The sequence below is a fragment of the Aegilops tauschii genome, chromosome 1 (assembly GCF_002575655.3).
Source record: "Aegilops tauschii subsp. strangulata cultivar AL8/78 chromosome 1, Aet v6.0, whole genome shotgun sequence".
Classification (NCBI taxonomy): Eukaryota; Viridiplantae; Streptophyta; class Magnoliopsida; order Poales; family Poaceae; genus Aegilops; species Aegilops tauschii.
This window is the reverse complement of record NC_053035.3, coordinates 343127900-343143031: the sequence shown is the minus strand read 5'-3', so window position 1 is coordinate 343143031 and position 15132 is coordinate 343127900. Positions and strand designations below refer to the sequence as shown.

Sequence of the window (15132 nt, the reverse complement as noted above, 5' to 3'; positions counted from 1 at the left end):
ATAGATTCATTATTGAATGCACTTTCATGTCATATAGGTTTCTTATGGTAAATATTTATATTATTTTTGCTAAACCGGATCAACTTTAGGAAGTTTGACCTCAGTCAAAGCTAATATGTAGAATGAATAAAAACAAAGGGAGTACCAGTGATACCTCTGTTTGCATATTCGTGTTTCTTGTGATGAGGGAATTCATATAAGATCCATTTTGAATAAGTCTTGATGTGTTTTAAAAACTTCGTTAAGTTTCATCTGCTAAAACTTGATGTGAGTGAACGACAAAATCGCAAGTTTCAGAAACTGAAACTTAAAACTTGGTGTGCCCACATACTATATCCATCGACTTTCTGGATCGCGAGGCAAATCGGGCTGCCAGACAAGTTTCAAATACTAAAACCTGATATAAACGATGATAAATTTAGGAATTTTCTAAAACTAAGCCCTAAGCCTAGAACCCTAAAACCCTAAAGCATTTGAAACTTGGTAAAACTTAATGTTACGATTATCAAGTTTAATTTTTTGAAACTTATAATTTTTTAATGTTGTCGCAATGTATTCAAGACGGGTCTTGTTCGAAAGTTCTCGTGGCGACGAACACAAATATGCAAATGAAACTTAATTTGGACTTTCACTTCAAAAATATAGTAGATTGAAATTAAAAAATGAAACGAAAAATGCATGGGAGATGAGATGAATGGCGCATGCATCACTAGCAAAAGCTGTCAAAAGCATGCATGGATGGAACTGAGCATACAGTAATCAAATTCCAAAGATTAAACAAGTTTACGAGTATTAAAGCAATCGGACGGCCGAACATACCTAGGTACTTGTGTGCTCCCGCACCTGCATGCCCATGAGGCCTTGTACAAGGGGAGATGCTTAGAAAAATAAACCGGATTTTTCTGAAGCACCGGTGCCTATTTCTATAGAAGAGACGCTTAGTTAAGTGTCTACCCTGTACAAATAAGCACCGGTGCTTAAGGAAATCCTGGTTTATTTCTTTAAGCACCTCTCCTAAGCACCTCCCATTGTACAAGGCCTGAGAGTTCCTGCAATCCACGCTACAACTTCGGTAAGCCGAAGGAAAACAAGTGGATGCCGCATAACCCTAATTATCATTGGCTAATTTGTCGGTCCTTCCCTTGCCTCTAGCGGTCGGTTTCTGTGCCGAGAGGCGGGAGAGACGCATGGTTGCGCTCGCAGGGAGTCTTTGTCTAGTTTGTTAGGTTTTGGCATCCTCGTGTCGTTCTGAGCAGTAGAGATGACTATACAATGGAATAAGTACAGTCTTGTCCTCATCGCGGTGGTGATGCTTTCACCGTTGTCGTGGGACACATGAGGGTCAGTTCGCCCATATCTAATCCGTCAGGGTGTGGTGGAGAGTCGTCAAGCACACTGTTTTCACTTCGGCTTGCGATAACATTCATGCTCTCGTACCTAAGATTCTACAACGACACTTTGGGCGTCAACATGGGGTTGGACCTCGCCGTCTGGTCTTCGCCTTCTTCTTTAGGCCGAAATTTTGTGCTTCAGATCATCGTTGGGCATCTCCTGGCAACATCGAGTGACTTCACAACCATAGTTACAATGACTCTCTAAGACTAGCCACAGTGGGAGTAACTTCAGTAGTAACATCGAGTCCAACTCAGCAATTTTGCTTATGTGGCAATGAGTTAATGAGGAGAGATGTAGTACTAGTAACTTAGCTAGTTACTGTAACATCACATGTCCCAATGCAATATGAGTCTATAACGTAATAAATGAAGCTTTGCATGTTACCACACTTATGTTACTACCCACTATTGAGGTAGTAACATAGAGTAGTAACATGGGCATGTTACTACTCCATGTTACTACCCATTGTGGCTAGTCTAATTACGGTGCAGAGCAGGCGTGCCATCGAGCTACTCTCAAAACATGACATCAACATGTGCATGTTGGAGGCGGTGATGTACACCTTTGGTATGTTTGCCATCTTATTTTCGTCAGCGGTGTTCTTGAGCCTCAGACTTAGTTAATATATGACCTCTACCATTTGCGGAAAAAATAACATCATAGCTTTATGTGCAGGGCTACTGCCACAATCAAATAGGCTGATTTATCATAGTTGAACTGCAAAATTGAAACTTATTTTCTAAATCATGTATTAATATGTAGATATAAATAGGAAATAAATTACAGGCAAATACTAATTAGTCAAACAAGGTAATAATTCTAATATACTACACTGCCAAACACAAAATATTAAAGAGCAAATTCCACTTTTACACTATAAGATTGAGTTTGTGACACTTTTGAACTATTCAAGAAAAATTCTTCCAAAATATCCTATTTACACAAGTTTGTTCAAAATTTTACCCCCTTTATTAAGGTTTAGCCATGTTCTATTGGGTGGGTCCAACAGTCAACCTTACGCGGATTGCTGAGTCAGATGCCACATCATCGACATTCCTCCAAGACGCGTATGATGCAACAAGCCGCATCTTTCGAACATTAAGTGCGGAATTCACTCGATTTTAAATAATGTAAGGGCGTTTTTCTTTTGACGCGCCAATCAAGTCCGGTCTTAGGGGGAAATATCCTTTGCTCTCAGAGCACCTAAGTTCAGGTGTTCCAGAAGAAGCTCGGCCCTTGGATCTACATCCCACGGTTGTAGGGAGAGCTCACACGAATTTGCAGACAACCCAAAGGAGTCCCGTAATTCCACATAGTTCCAGTAACTCCTCATCTGATTGTTTGATCTACAATCAAGGGCCGAGCTCGCGCTAGAGCACCTGAACTTAGGTGCTCCGAGAGCACATGATATTCAAGGGGTATTCTTTGAATATTCTTTAGATTTGATGTTGAACTTAACTTCAGTAAAATAATAAAAATACAAAAATTCAGACAGATCATTTGGAACTTATTAGTACCGTCGAGATTAGAAAAGGGAACACGGAATTTGAGTCCTCTAATTTCATTTTTATGATCCAGCTGGACCAGCCGGAGATCAAATCAATGGAATTATGATGAACTGCAGCAAATTATCAATGTCAAACTCATTCATTCATTTGCATCCAATTTTTTGGTGTAACATAAAACTGAATGAACTAAAACTAAATCAGATTTTTTCTACCCATCTCCTTCTGAACTATCTTGCACTCTTGCCTCTTTTCCGCTAGTATGAACAATTAAGCGAGACTGAAAAACTAAACTCCATCTCTCTTGATGGCCACCACTTTTGGCAATAACGCACGCGGGGCTGCTACTGTTATCTTGAATTCTTTGCCAGCCCGACCAGCCTCACCGACGACGGCATGTCGGCATCCTTCTCCCCTTCCTGGCCTCCGATATCGTCTCGAGCCCCGGCGACCACGGCCGCTGCTGCCTCGCCCCCACCAGCTGCATGTAGTGCTTCCTCAGCTCCGGCGTGCTGCACAGCTGTTCCGGCGCCGCCGCGCCGCACTTCTTGTCGCCGCCACCGTCGGACGTGATCACCTTTTCGATGAACTCCGGGAGGACCCTGATGAGCGCCATGCCGTCGGCGCCCGTGACGTACTCGAACGGGGACGACTCGCCGGCGAGCGACACCTTGGTCGGGGCCGGCGACAGCGACGCGAGCGAGGCCGCGGTGAGCGCCTGGCAGCTGGAGAACCGGGCCGCGGGGAGCACGAAGTAGGTCCGCCCCGCCCGCAGCTCCTCGCCCGGCGGCAGCGCGGGGATCGGGAGGCCGATGAAGAAGGAGTCGCCGGAGCAGACGAGGTGGTCGGGGGCCTCCGCCGTGACGTCGCCGGCCGTGGTGAACCGCCCGCCGGAAGCTGCGGCGAGCCTCGTCTGCCCGCCCCAGAACACCAGCCTCGCCTCCGCTCCCTTGCCGTGCACGGCCAGGGCGCGCAAGCAAGGGGAGAGGCCGTTGCCCATGCCGCGGCCTAGATTCTAGAAGCGTCTAGAACAAGCTTTGAGGTGCGAAATTGCGGAAGGGGAGGGATGCTCTGACTGAATGGTGCTTCGACAAGATTTGAGGATTCCTGGTGTGGGGATGTATATATAGGGAGGGGGTTGGGTGTGTGGGTTGACATTTGAAAAGTCAGAGTTGGGGGTTTTGATTATGGGTATTATTTTACTCAAAAGTTGACCGGCCGGCTGTTCAAATATCAGGACAGTTGACCTTAGTTCTTCTTTTTTCCTTTTCTTTTTTGAGGGAAAGATAGATGGCTTTGTTAATATACTTGTTAGTGGGCAATGTCAACGCCCATTTTGGAAATGGAGCTTCTAGCAATTAGTGAATGGTTTTTCTCATGGAAAGTAAAATGAGATATTTCATTTGACATCTAACAGTGCTCCAATCACTCAGTTCATTCAACCATGATAGAATATTTAATAATTGATGCATAGAGAGAAAAAAAGGAAGATACTATTGCCTTCTATTGATGAAGAGATAATCTCTCGACATTGAAGAGATAACCATGCCGCGCAATTTTAGAAGATGCTTTGCTTCTTAGCGTGTTTTTCGGTCCAGTTTTGCTCATCGCATTACCTTTGCTTGCGAGAGAAGACATCGAAAGTAACGTAACATTGTCTTCTTCCGGTGAAGAGATATGCTCTCGACGCCTAAAGATAATTGTGACGTGCATTTTAGGAGATGCTTACTTCTTCACGTGTTTTCCGGTTCAGTTTTAGTCACTGCATTAACATGATCATTGATTACCAGAGATATCAAAAGATACATATCTACAACAAAGTGTTATGGTCATCTCTAGATGGCATGGATAGCGCAAGAGAAGATAACCTTCGCTTTAATTTAGAAGACGACCTACAGCATGGAAGAGAGTTTGGTGGGTTTTGGGCTGGTTTTCAGGGGGGTTTTGCTGCAACACACAAATGGACATTGCGGATGCCCGGTTAACCGTTGGAGTACCAAACGACCTCCAAATGGAACGAAACTTGACCGGTGGTATACCAAGGCCACTTGACAAGCCTCGGTCCATTCCGAGAATGTTTGACACCCGCTCACGAAAGAAAACAAGAGGGGTGCACCGGAGGAGATGGGAGCGCCAGATTGCAAAACGGACAACGGGGAAAATGCTCGGATGCATGAGACGAACACGTATGCAAATGCAATGCACATGATGACATGATATGAAATGCATGACATGGACAAAATGCAAAACGGAAGACAAAACCCGACCACGAAGGGAATATCATATCACATAGCCGAAAATGGCAAGAGTTGGAGTTACAAATATGGAAAGTTACATGCGGGGTGTTACAACACTCCACCACTACGAGAGGATCTCGTTCCGAGATCTAGGACTGAAGGAACTCCGGATATTCGAAACGGAGATGGTCCTCGCGTTCCTAGGTGGCTTCCCGGTCGGAATGGTGCGACCACTTCACTTTCAGGAATTTGATTGACTTGTTGCGAGTCTTGCGCTCAGTTTCTTCAAGAATAGCAACGGGGTGCTCATGATAAGACAAATCTTCTTGGAGGTCAATCTCTTCGAAGTTGATAGTGCGCTCGGGCGTCTTGAAGCACTTGCGGAGCTGTGACACGTGGAACACATCGTGCACGTTCGCGAAGTTGGAAGGAAGCTCAAGTTGATAGGCGAGGTCGCCTCTTTTGCCAATGATCTTGAAAGGACCTACGTATCTAGGGGCAAGCTTCCCTTTGATACCGAAGCGACGAGTGCCTTTCATTGGAGAGACGCGGAGGTAGACATGGTCTCCGATCTCGAAAGCCAAATCACGGTGCTTACTATCATAGTAACTCTTCTGGCGCGATTGCGCAGCTTTGAGATTATCACGGATGACTTTACACATTTCTTCAGCTTCAGTGATTAAGTCATTGCCAAGAAGTTGGCGTTCACCAGTCTCTGACCAATTGAGAGGAGTACGGCACTTTCTGCCATAGAGAATCTCGAATGGGGCCTTGCCCGAACTCGCTTGGAAACTGTTGTTGTAGGAGAATTCGGCATATGGAAGACAATCTTCCCATTTTATGCCAAAGGAAATGACACAAGCCCTGAGCATATCTTCAAGAATTTGATTGACTCGCTCGAGTTGGCCACTAGTTTGAGGATGGAAAGCTGTGCTGAAGCGAATGTTTGTGCCCATGGCCTTCTGGAAGGAGTCCCAGAACTTAGAAGTAAAGATGCTTCCACGATCAGAAGAAATCAATTGTGGAATGCCGTGCAAAGAGACAATTCTGGAGGTGTAAAGCTCTGCCAGCTGAGCTGCTGTGATGGATTCTTTGATTGGAAGGAAATGAGCCACTTTAGAAAGCTTGTCGATGACAACGAAGATAGCATCATTTCCGCGCTTGGACTTTCGAAAACCAGTCACGAAGTCCATTTCGATATGATCAAACTTCCATTCTGGGATAGCAAGAGGTTGGAGGAGACCAGCTGGTCGTTGGTGTTCTGCTTTTACTCTTCGACAGACATCACATTCATTGACGAACTGAGCAATTTCTCGCTTCATTCGAGTCCACCAATACGACTGCTTGAGGTCATGGTACATCTTCGTACTTCAGGATGAATGGAAAGGAGAGAATTGTGTGCCTCGTTCATAATGACTTTCCTTAGATCACCTTTAGGAACCACAATCCGGTCCTCGAAGAATAAAGTGTCTCTGTCATCAATGCGATAGCACTTGTATTTGGAAAGACCCTTGTCGATACCACGTTTCACCTTCTTCACCATGGCATCAAGAAGTTGTGCCTCACGAATTTGATCTTCCAGAGTAGGAGAGACTATGAGGTTGGCAAGAAAGCCTTGAGGAACAACTTGGAGATTCAGCTTGCGGAAAGCTTCACAAAGATCCGGTTGGAAAGGCTTGAGAATTAGGCTGTTGCAATAAGCCTTCCTGCTTAAAGCATCTGCAATGACATTTGCTTTGCCTGGAGTATATTTAATACTCGGATTGTACTCTTGAATCATTTCGACCCATCGAGTCTGCCTGAGGTTGAGGTTGGGCTGAGTGAAGATATACTTGAGACTCTTGTGATCGGTGAAAATGTCCACTTGTCTTCCCAACAAGAGATGTCTCCACGTTATTAATGCATGGACAACTGCCGCCAACTCAAGATCGTGAGTGGGGTAGTTCTTCTCGTTGGGCTTCAACTGACGAGAGGTATAGGCCACAACTTTCTTCTCTTGCATTAACACAGCACCGAGACCTTGGAGAGAAGCATCACAGAAAACTTCAAATGGCTTTGATTCATCAGGAGGAGTCAAGACAGGAGCGGTGACGAGTTTCTCTTTGAGAGTGTTGAAAGCAACGTCACACTTAGGAGACCAGACATACTTCACATGCTTCTGGAGGAGGTTGGAAAGCGGCTTTGCAATCTTAGAGAAATTCTCAACGAATCTTCGGCAATAGCTTGCAAGACCAAGAAAACTGCGGAGCTGCTTGACATTCTGAGGAGGTTCCCAATTCACAATTGCGGACACCTTCTCGGGGTTAACAGCGATGCCCTTGGCAGAGATGATGTGACCAAGGAAAAGAACTTCATCAAGCCAAAACTCACATTTGGAGAACTTCGCATAGAATTGATACTCTCTGAGCTTGTCGAGCACCAATCGCAAATGTTTGGCATGGTCCTTCTTATTCTTGGAGAAGACCAAGATATCATCGAGATACACCAGGACGAATTCATTGGTATAGGGGTTGAAGATGAAATTCATCATCCGAGAGAATACCGGAGGAGCATTGACAAGGCCGAAAGACACGACAGTATATTCATAAGAACCAAAGCTTGTTCTGATTGCTGTCTTGGGAATATCTTCTTCACGAATGCGAATCTGATGATAACCCATACGAAGGTCAAGCTTGGAGAATACTTTAGCACCTTTGAGTTGCTCAAATAGCTCATTGATGTTGGGAAGTGGGTACTTGTTCTTGATTGTCTTCTTGTTCAATGGACGGTAGTCGACACAAAGTCGGTCCGTGCCATCCTTCTTCTTGACAAAAAGAACACCACAACCCCATGGAGATGAACTCGGTCTGATCAAACCCAGACGCTCTTGTTCATCGAGCTGTTTCTTCAATTCCTTCAGCTCGTTGGGTCCAAGCTTGTATGGACGCTTGCAAACGGGTTCAGTGCCTGGCTCTAGTTCGATAACGAACTCAACTGGCCGATGAGGAGGCATACCCGGAAGCTCTTCTGGAAAGACATCTTGGTACTCAGAAACGACTGTAATCTGGGAGATGGCATTCAATTCACCCTTCTCATTGAGAGAAAAAAACCGAATGGTTTCATCACGAGCGGCATAAATAATCACATCCTCAGAAGAGTGTGTCAATTGAATTTCCCTGGCAGCACAATCAAGTTGAGCCTTGTGCTTAGAAAGCCAGTCCATCCCGAGAATAAGATCAATATCCGAGTCACCAAGAACAATTGGAGAAGACAGAAATTCATAGTCGCCCATCTTGATGGAAACATCTGGAACCATCATACTAGAACTCAAACGTTTACCCCGAGAAACGACATCCATGGGTTTACCCAGATGAGAACAAGTGAATTCATGCTTGGCAAAAAACGGTTTTGACATGAAACATAGCGATGCACCAGTATCAAATAAGACTTTTGCAGGAATATCATTAACAGGAAGATTACCCATTATCACATCAGTAGATTCCTCCGCTTGAGCTGCATTCATCATGTTCACCTTTGCAGACTTTGGATTATGCTTGACCACTGCATTGCTGGAAGATCTGACAGGAGGAGGAGGCGGAAGACGCCTTTGGTTGAAGCATTTGTTAGCATAGTGACCCTTCTACTGACACTTGTTGCAAGTCACCTCTGAGAGTGGACGGTGATAAGGAGCATTGGACTTTGGAGCTTGATTCTGAGACTTGTTCTGATAGCCAGAGTTGGAAGAGTGGGAAGAACCATGGCCACCTTTGTTCTTCTGTTGGTAAGGCTGACGAAACGGAGGAGGAGGAGGCAACAAGAACTTCTGTTGCTTAGCTGCCACAAGTGAGGAAGAAGAAGACTGAACTGCGTCTCTGACTCTCTTCTTAGAAGCCTCACACTTGAGCTGAGCAGCCTCTTGCTTCAGTGCCATATTATAGAATTGATCAAACTGAGTAGGCTCAACAAGAACGAGAACTAACTGCAGATCCTCTCCAAGGCCATCTCCGAAGTGATAGGTCATACTCTTTTCATCAGGAATGTCTTGTTTAGTGAAGCGAGTAAGTTTCTGAAACTGGATGTTGTATTGATACACAGACATGTTGCCTTGCTTGAGATTGCGGAACTCCTCACGCTTGCTCTCAACAACACTTTGTGGAATGTGGTGCGCTTTGAAGTCCCGACAGAAGTCAGTCCAAGTGATCACACGACCTCCTCTGGAATCTTTATATTGTTGATACCAATCAGCAGCTTGGTCCTTGAGCTAAAAAGAAGCGAACTTGACATAGTCCTCAGGCCTGACATTGCTACATTCAAAATGCTTGTTGATGTCCACGAGCCAATCATCGGCATCTGTGGCCTCGGCACAGTAGCTGAAAGACTTGGGCTGATTTGCGAGAAACTGGTTGAGAGTAGCAAAGTGAGACTGATTGTTGCCTTGAGCTTGATTGCCTTGATTGCCTTGCCCTTGGGTGCGTTCTTGCAAGAGTCGCAGAATCATCTGAGCATTGGCGTTGGTGGCTGCCATGATAGCTTGCCATGCCTCCGGAGGCGGAGGTGGTGGCGGAGGGTTCGCTTGACTCCCTTCATTGCGATCCGGATTCTGACGCGTTGGCGGAGCCATCCTGAAGAGGGTGATATCCGTTAGCATCTTGATAGACAAATAGACACGTCGAATCAACGGATAGAAATTGCAACATATAGTCTTCACAATAAACATTCGAACGAGGATGAACGAATGAATTCCGTAGTAAATCATCACACTTCCATAAGTTGAGAAGCCACTTTAAAGAGATATGGAATCAACATATGACTTCGAAGCAACTCGAACAAAACAAAGTATTGGCTTGCAAAATAAGCCGGAACAAACATATGATAGACATTTCGTCCGAAGTTTTCGTGGTGGGGCCCACACGGGCTCAACCGTACAGCACCATCATGTACAAGGCTGTGCACATGACATACGAAGCATCCCCGAGTCGGCATAGCCAAGGACTCTTTAAGACACTACGAGACCACTGTAAAACCAACCGTGTACAGGCGGACCACTAGACGTCGAACCCCAATCTCATATCATGCGTCTGTCGGAAAGATATCCTAAGGCTACTTGAATTCCCACTTATAAACTCCCGAAACTTTCTGGTTATGCAATCTGGTGTTGGGGATACAAGGGACAAAAAATATATCACCCAAACTAGCAATCCCTAGATCCAGCTGTATCCATCCGTCAACACATAACCAAGAAACCTTCGAAAATCGTTTACCTCAACCTTCGAAAAACATCCGTTATACAAGTTATGGCAATACTCCCGAACTCCCGCCCCAGTACTGGGTGGCGTCCAGGTGATCTCACCAACAACTGCATAAAAGAGATTTCGATGTCGGCGAAACTCAGGTATTCCAGAACTGCAACGATAAAATTGTGACGACAACACCTCGGAGCTCAACTCCCCGGGACACTGCCACAACCCCTAAATGTCAGGAGGCACCAAGAACAATGTTCTCGTCACAAAACCATCGGAACGATTCCAAGATACCCGCGTGATCCTAAATTTTTTTTAGTGAAATTTGAGGAGAGAAGAGTCAAAACTTCTACGTCAGGAGACCTCACCAGAGCGACGAAGGGACTGAGGAGTAAACATAATCCTACTCTCCGATATATATAATCCTAAGACTCAAAACATTTTTGCTCTAGACTCAACAACGCCAGCGATTCGATCAAGCAGGGGGCTCCTAAGTCGGGGATGGCTCTGATTACCAACTTGTAATGCCCACGATGCGGCTATATCTCCCACGTGTCGAGGCACGACTTAGAGGCATAACCGCATAGTGGTTTTGTCGCAAGAAGGGTCATCTTCACACAATCCCATGTAATGAACAAGAATGGGATAAAGAGTTGGCTTACAATTGCCACTTCACACAATACATAAATATATTTTATACATCATCCAAAATGCACACATAGACCGACTACGGTCAAAATCCAGATGAAAATAAGACAACCCCAAATGCTAGATCCCCGATCGTCCCAACTGGGCTCCACTACTGATCATCAGGAAAAGACACATAGTAACGACCACGTTCCTCGTCGAACTCCCACTTGAGATCGACCCCATCATCTGCACTGGCATCGTTGGCACCTGCAACTGTTTTGGTAGAATCTGTGAGTCACGAGGACTCAGCAATCTCACACCCACGAGATCAAGACTATTTAAGCTTGTAGGAAAGGATGGTGTAATGAGGTGGAGCTGCAGCGGCAATAAGCATATATGGTGGCTAACATACGCAAAAGAGAGCGAGAAGAGAAGCAACGGAACGGTCGTCATCTAGCAATGACCAAGAAGTGATCCTGAACTCCTACTTACGTCATACATAACTCAGAACGTGTTCACTTCCCGGACTCCGCCGAGAAGAGACCATCACGGCTACACACGCAGTTGATGCATTTTAATTGGGTCAAGTGACAAGTTCTCTACAACCGGACATTAACAAATTCCCATCTGCCTCATAACCGCGGGCACGGCTTTCGAAAGATAATACCCTGCAGGGGTGTCCCAACTTAGCCCATCATAAGCTCTCACAGTCAACGAAGGATAAACCTTCTCCTGGAAAGACCCGATCAGTCTCGGAATCCCGCTTTACAAGACATTTCGACAATGGTAAAACAAGACCAGCAAAGCCGTCCGAATGTGCCGACAAATCCCGATAGGAGCTGCACATATCTCGTTCTCAAGGCACACCGGATAAGTCAAGCTACGAGTAAAACCAGACCTCGAGTTTCCCCGAGGTGGCCCCGCAGGCTGCTCGGTTCGGACCAACACTCGAAGGAGCACTGGCCCGGGGGGGGGGGGTTAAAATAAAGATGACCCTCGGGCTCGCGAAAACCCGGGGGAAAAGGCTTAGGTGGCAAATGGTAAAACCAAAGTTGGGCCTTGCTGGAGGAGTTTTATTCAAGGCGAAGTGTCAAGGGGGTCCCATAAATCACCCAACCGCGTAAGGAACGCAAACTCAAGGAACATAATACTGGTATGACGGAAACTAGGGCGGCAAGAGTGGAACAAAACACCAGGCATAAGGCCGAGCCTTCCACCCTTTACCAAATATATAGATGCATTAATTAAATAAGAGATATTGTGATATCCCAACATATCCATGTTCCAACATGGAACCAACTTCAACTTCACCTGCAACTAGCAACGCTATAAGAAGGGCTGAGCAAAAGCGGTAACTTAGCCAAACAACGGTTTGCTAGGTAAGGATGGTTAGAGGCTGACATGGCAATATGGGAGGCATGATAAAGCAAGTGATAGGTAGCGCAGCATGGCAATAGAGCGAACAACTAGCAAAGCAAAGATAGAAGTGATTTCGAGGGGTGGTCATCTTGCCTGCAAGGTTCTCAGAGTTGTCGAAAGCTTGATCCTCGTAAGCGTACTCAACAGGTTCCTCATTCACGAACTCGTCTCCCGGCTCTACCCAAGACAAGAACACAAACAAACGGAACCACAATCAATCACGAGAAATGCACAAGCAACATGATGCAAAACATGTATGATATGCGAGATATGATATGCGATGCATATGTGTGCTCCGGAAGGAAAATGATGAACAAGGCAGTAACTTGGCAAACCAAGCATGCCACTGGAAAGATGAGATGATTTCGGTCGAAATCGATATAAAGATCGCCGGAAACGGATGCACGGTTTGCAAATGGCAAGCAAAACAAGAATGTCACGAATCTGTGATTAACAGCATAATAGCACTTAGAATGCAACGTGTAACAATGCTACAGCTCTCCAACATAGCAACAAAGCATATGGAAGTAATCTACAGGAGATGCTTGACAAAAGATGAACACTGAGCTACGGCTAGTTCACAACATAACAAGCTCAAACAAGCATGGCAAAAGTGCAAAAGATAACTGGTTCACAGACTTGGTGAAATTACTGGACATGCCTGAAACAGCATCAGGTAGCAATGTTCAGAGCACGAAATCAACATGCTACAGGAACTTAACATGGCAAAACAAGGCATGGAAGTATTGTACTAAAGGCATATGACAAAAGTACCTTACTGACCATAAGCCAAAAAGGACCAGAAGATATGATGGCAACCATGTAAACATAGCAAGTTTCATTAACAGGTTTCAGACTTGGCAGAAAACAGAGCATGGCAGAAACAATAATATGAAGGCATCTTGGTTAGCTTGATGCACTCATCACAAAGCAATCCATGACAAAAAAAGCATACCTACAGCAAGATGGAATGTTTATGAAGCTATCCATGGCAAGAACAAGTACATTGGATGGATGGATCAACTACAACAAGCTTGGCAAAATTGAATATCATGTTAAGAATCTGCCAGAAATATTTTATAGCAAAAGTAGAGCAAGATTGAGTCATGCTATGGCACTCCATAATTTCAAAAGGGCATGAATGGATCAATTACAACAATATCTACAAAACATCCTTACTGAACAACACCAAAATAAGCATGGATCTCTCTGTAGACACATGGATACATAGCAATCAAATAACAGCAGTCACAAACTTGGAGAAATTACTAAGTCCCTGAAATCAGAAACATTACGGAGCCTAGTTTGCATGCTTGTGCTAGTCACCACAGAGATCACAAAAATACATGGCCCACACCACTGGAAAGATGGCATGGCATACAACAAAACATATGTAGAGCTCATGCCCATAAGATGCACATATTAAATGATACAAAAATAACAAATCTCCAAGTTCTGTTAAGAACCAGCAGATAACAGCAACTAGCCCTCTTGCAACAGAGATTTGGGCATCAAGATGACCTCTAATGAACATGGTGCAATTGAACAAAATGTAGAGCATCACGAGACGAACAATGTGACATATTACATGCGCGGAATGGAGCTATATGCAGAGAGTTATGCATTGTTGAACAAGGGTACTTATTGTTAAAAATCCAAGACAGAAAAATCGGGGGGGGGGGGGGTCTCGGGGTCAACCTGGAGCGTTGACTGGATCCAGATCGGGGATGGCTCGGCTCGCCGGCGGGAGGAGACGCGGCGGAGGAGAGGAGGCTTGGGGAGGCGCGGTCCGGCGAGGGGAGACGCGGAGGGCGGCCGGAGGACGCGGGCGCGCGGGCCCGGGCGGCGCCGGCGACGGGCGAGGCGGCGGGGACGGCGGCGAGTGGCGGCGGAGCACAGCGGGCGGCCGGCGGCGGCGACCGCGGCAGAGGGCGAGCGGCGGCGCGGGGCGAGGAGGCTCGGGCCCGGGAGGGCCCGCGGCGGGCCTGCGGGCCGGCGCGGCGGCGGCGTACGGGCTGATGACGTGGCGGCGCGTGAGTTGCTGGAGGCGGCGGCGGGTTTGTCCGGCCGGCGGCGGACACGTCCGGCGCAGCGCGAGGAGCGGGTCTAGGGTTTCATCTGCGTTCGTTTTTCGGGAGGGTCACATATAAATAGGTAGAGGGAACTAGGAGGCTCCAAATGAGGTGCGGTTTTCGCCCACACGATCGTGATCGAATGACCTACATCATGGAAGAGAGTTTGGTGGGTTTTGAGCTGGTTTTGAGGGGGGTTTTGCTGCAACGCATAAATGGACATTGCGGATGCCCGGTTAACCGTTGGAGTACCAAACGACCTCGAAATGGAACAAAACTTGACCGGTGGTCTACCGGTGGTATACCAAGGCCACTTGACAAGCCTCGGTCCATTCCGAGAATGTTTGACACCCGCTCACGAAAGAAAACAAGAGGGGTGCACCGGAGGAGATGGGAGCGCCAGATTGCAAAACGGACACGGGGAAAATGCTCGGATGCATGAGACGAACACGTATGCAAATGCAATGCACATGATGACATGATATGAAATGCATGACATGGACAAAATGCAAAACGAAAGACAAAACCCGACCACGAAGGAAATATCATATCACATAGCCGAAAATGGCAAGAGTTGGAGTTACAAATATGGAAAGTTACATGCGGGGTGTTACACCTTCACGAAGCGTTTCTACAGCGTCATCTTTGCAAGAAG

At 46.1% G+C, this 15132-nt stretch overlaps 1 protein-coding gene across 1 annotated transcript; it reads right to left on the bottom strand.

Annotated features, from left to right (window-relative positions):
- Positions 1–3023: 3023 nt before the first annotated feature.
- Positions 3024–4072, bottom strand: LOC109733368 (uncharacterized). The gene has a single exon (XM_020292576.4). The coding sequence runs from the start codon at positions 3898–3900 to the stop codon at positions 3283–3285; it is 618 nt and encodes a 205-aa protein (XP_020148165.2). The 5' UTR covers positions 3901–4072; the 3' UTR covers positions 3024–3282.
- Between the last annotated feature and the right edge of the window lie 11060 nt (positions 4073–15132).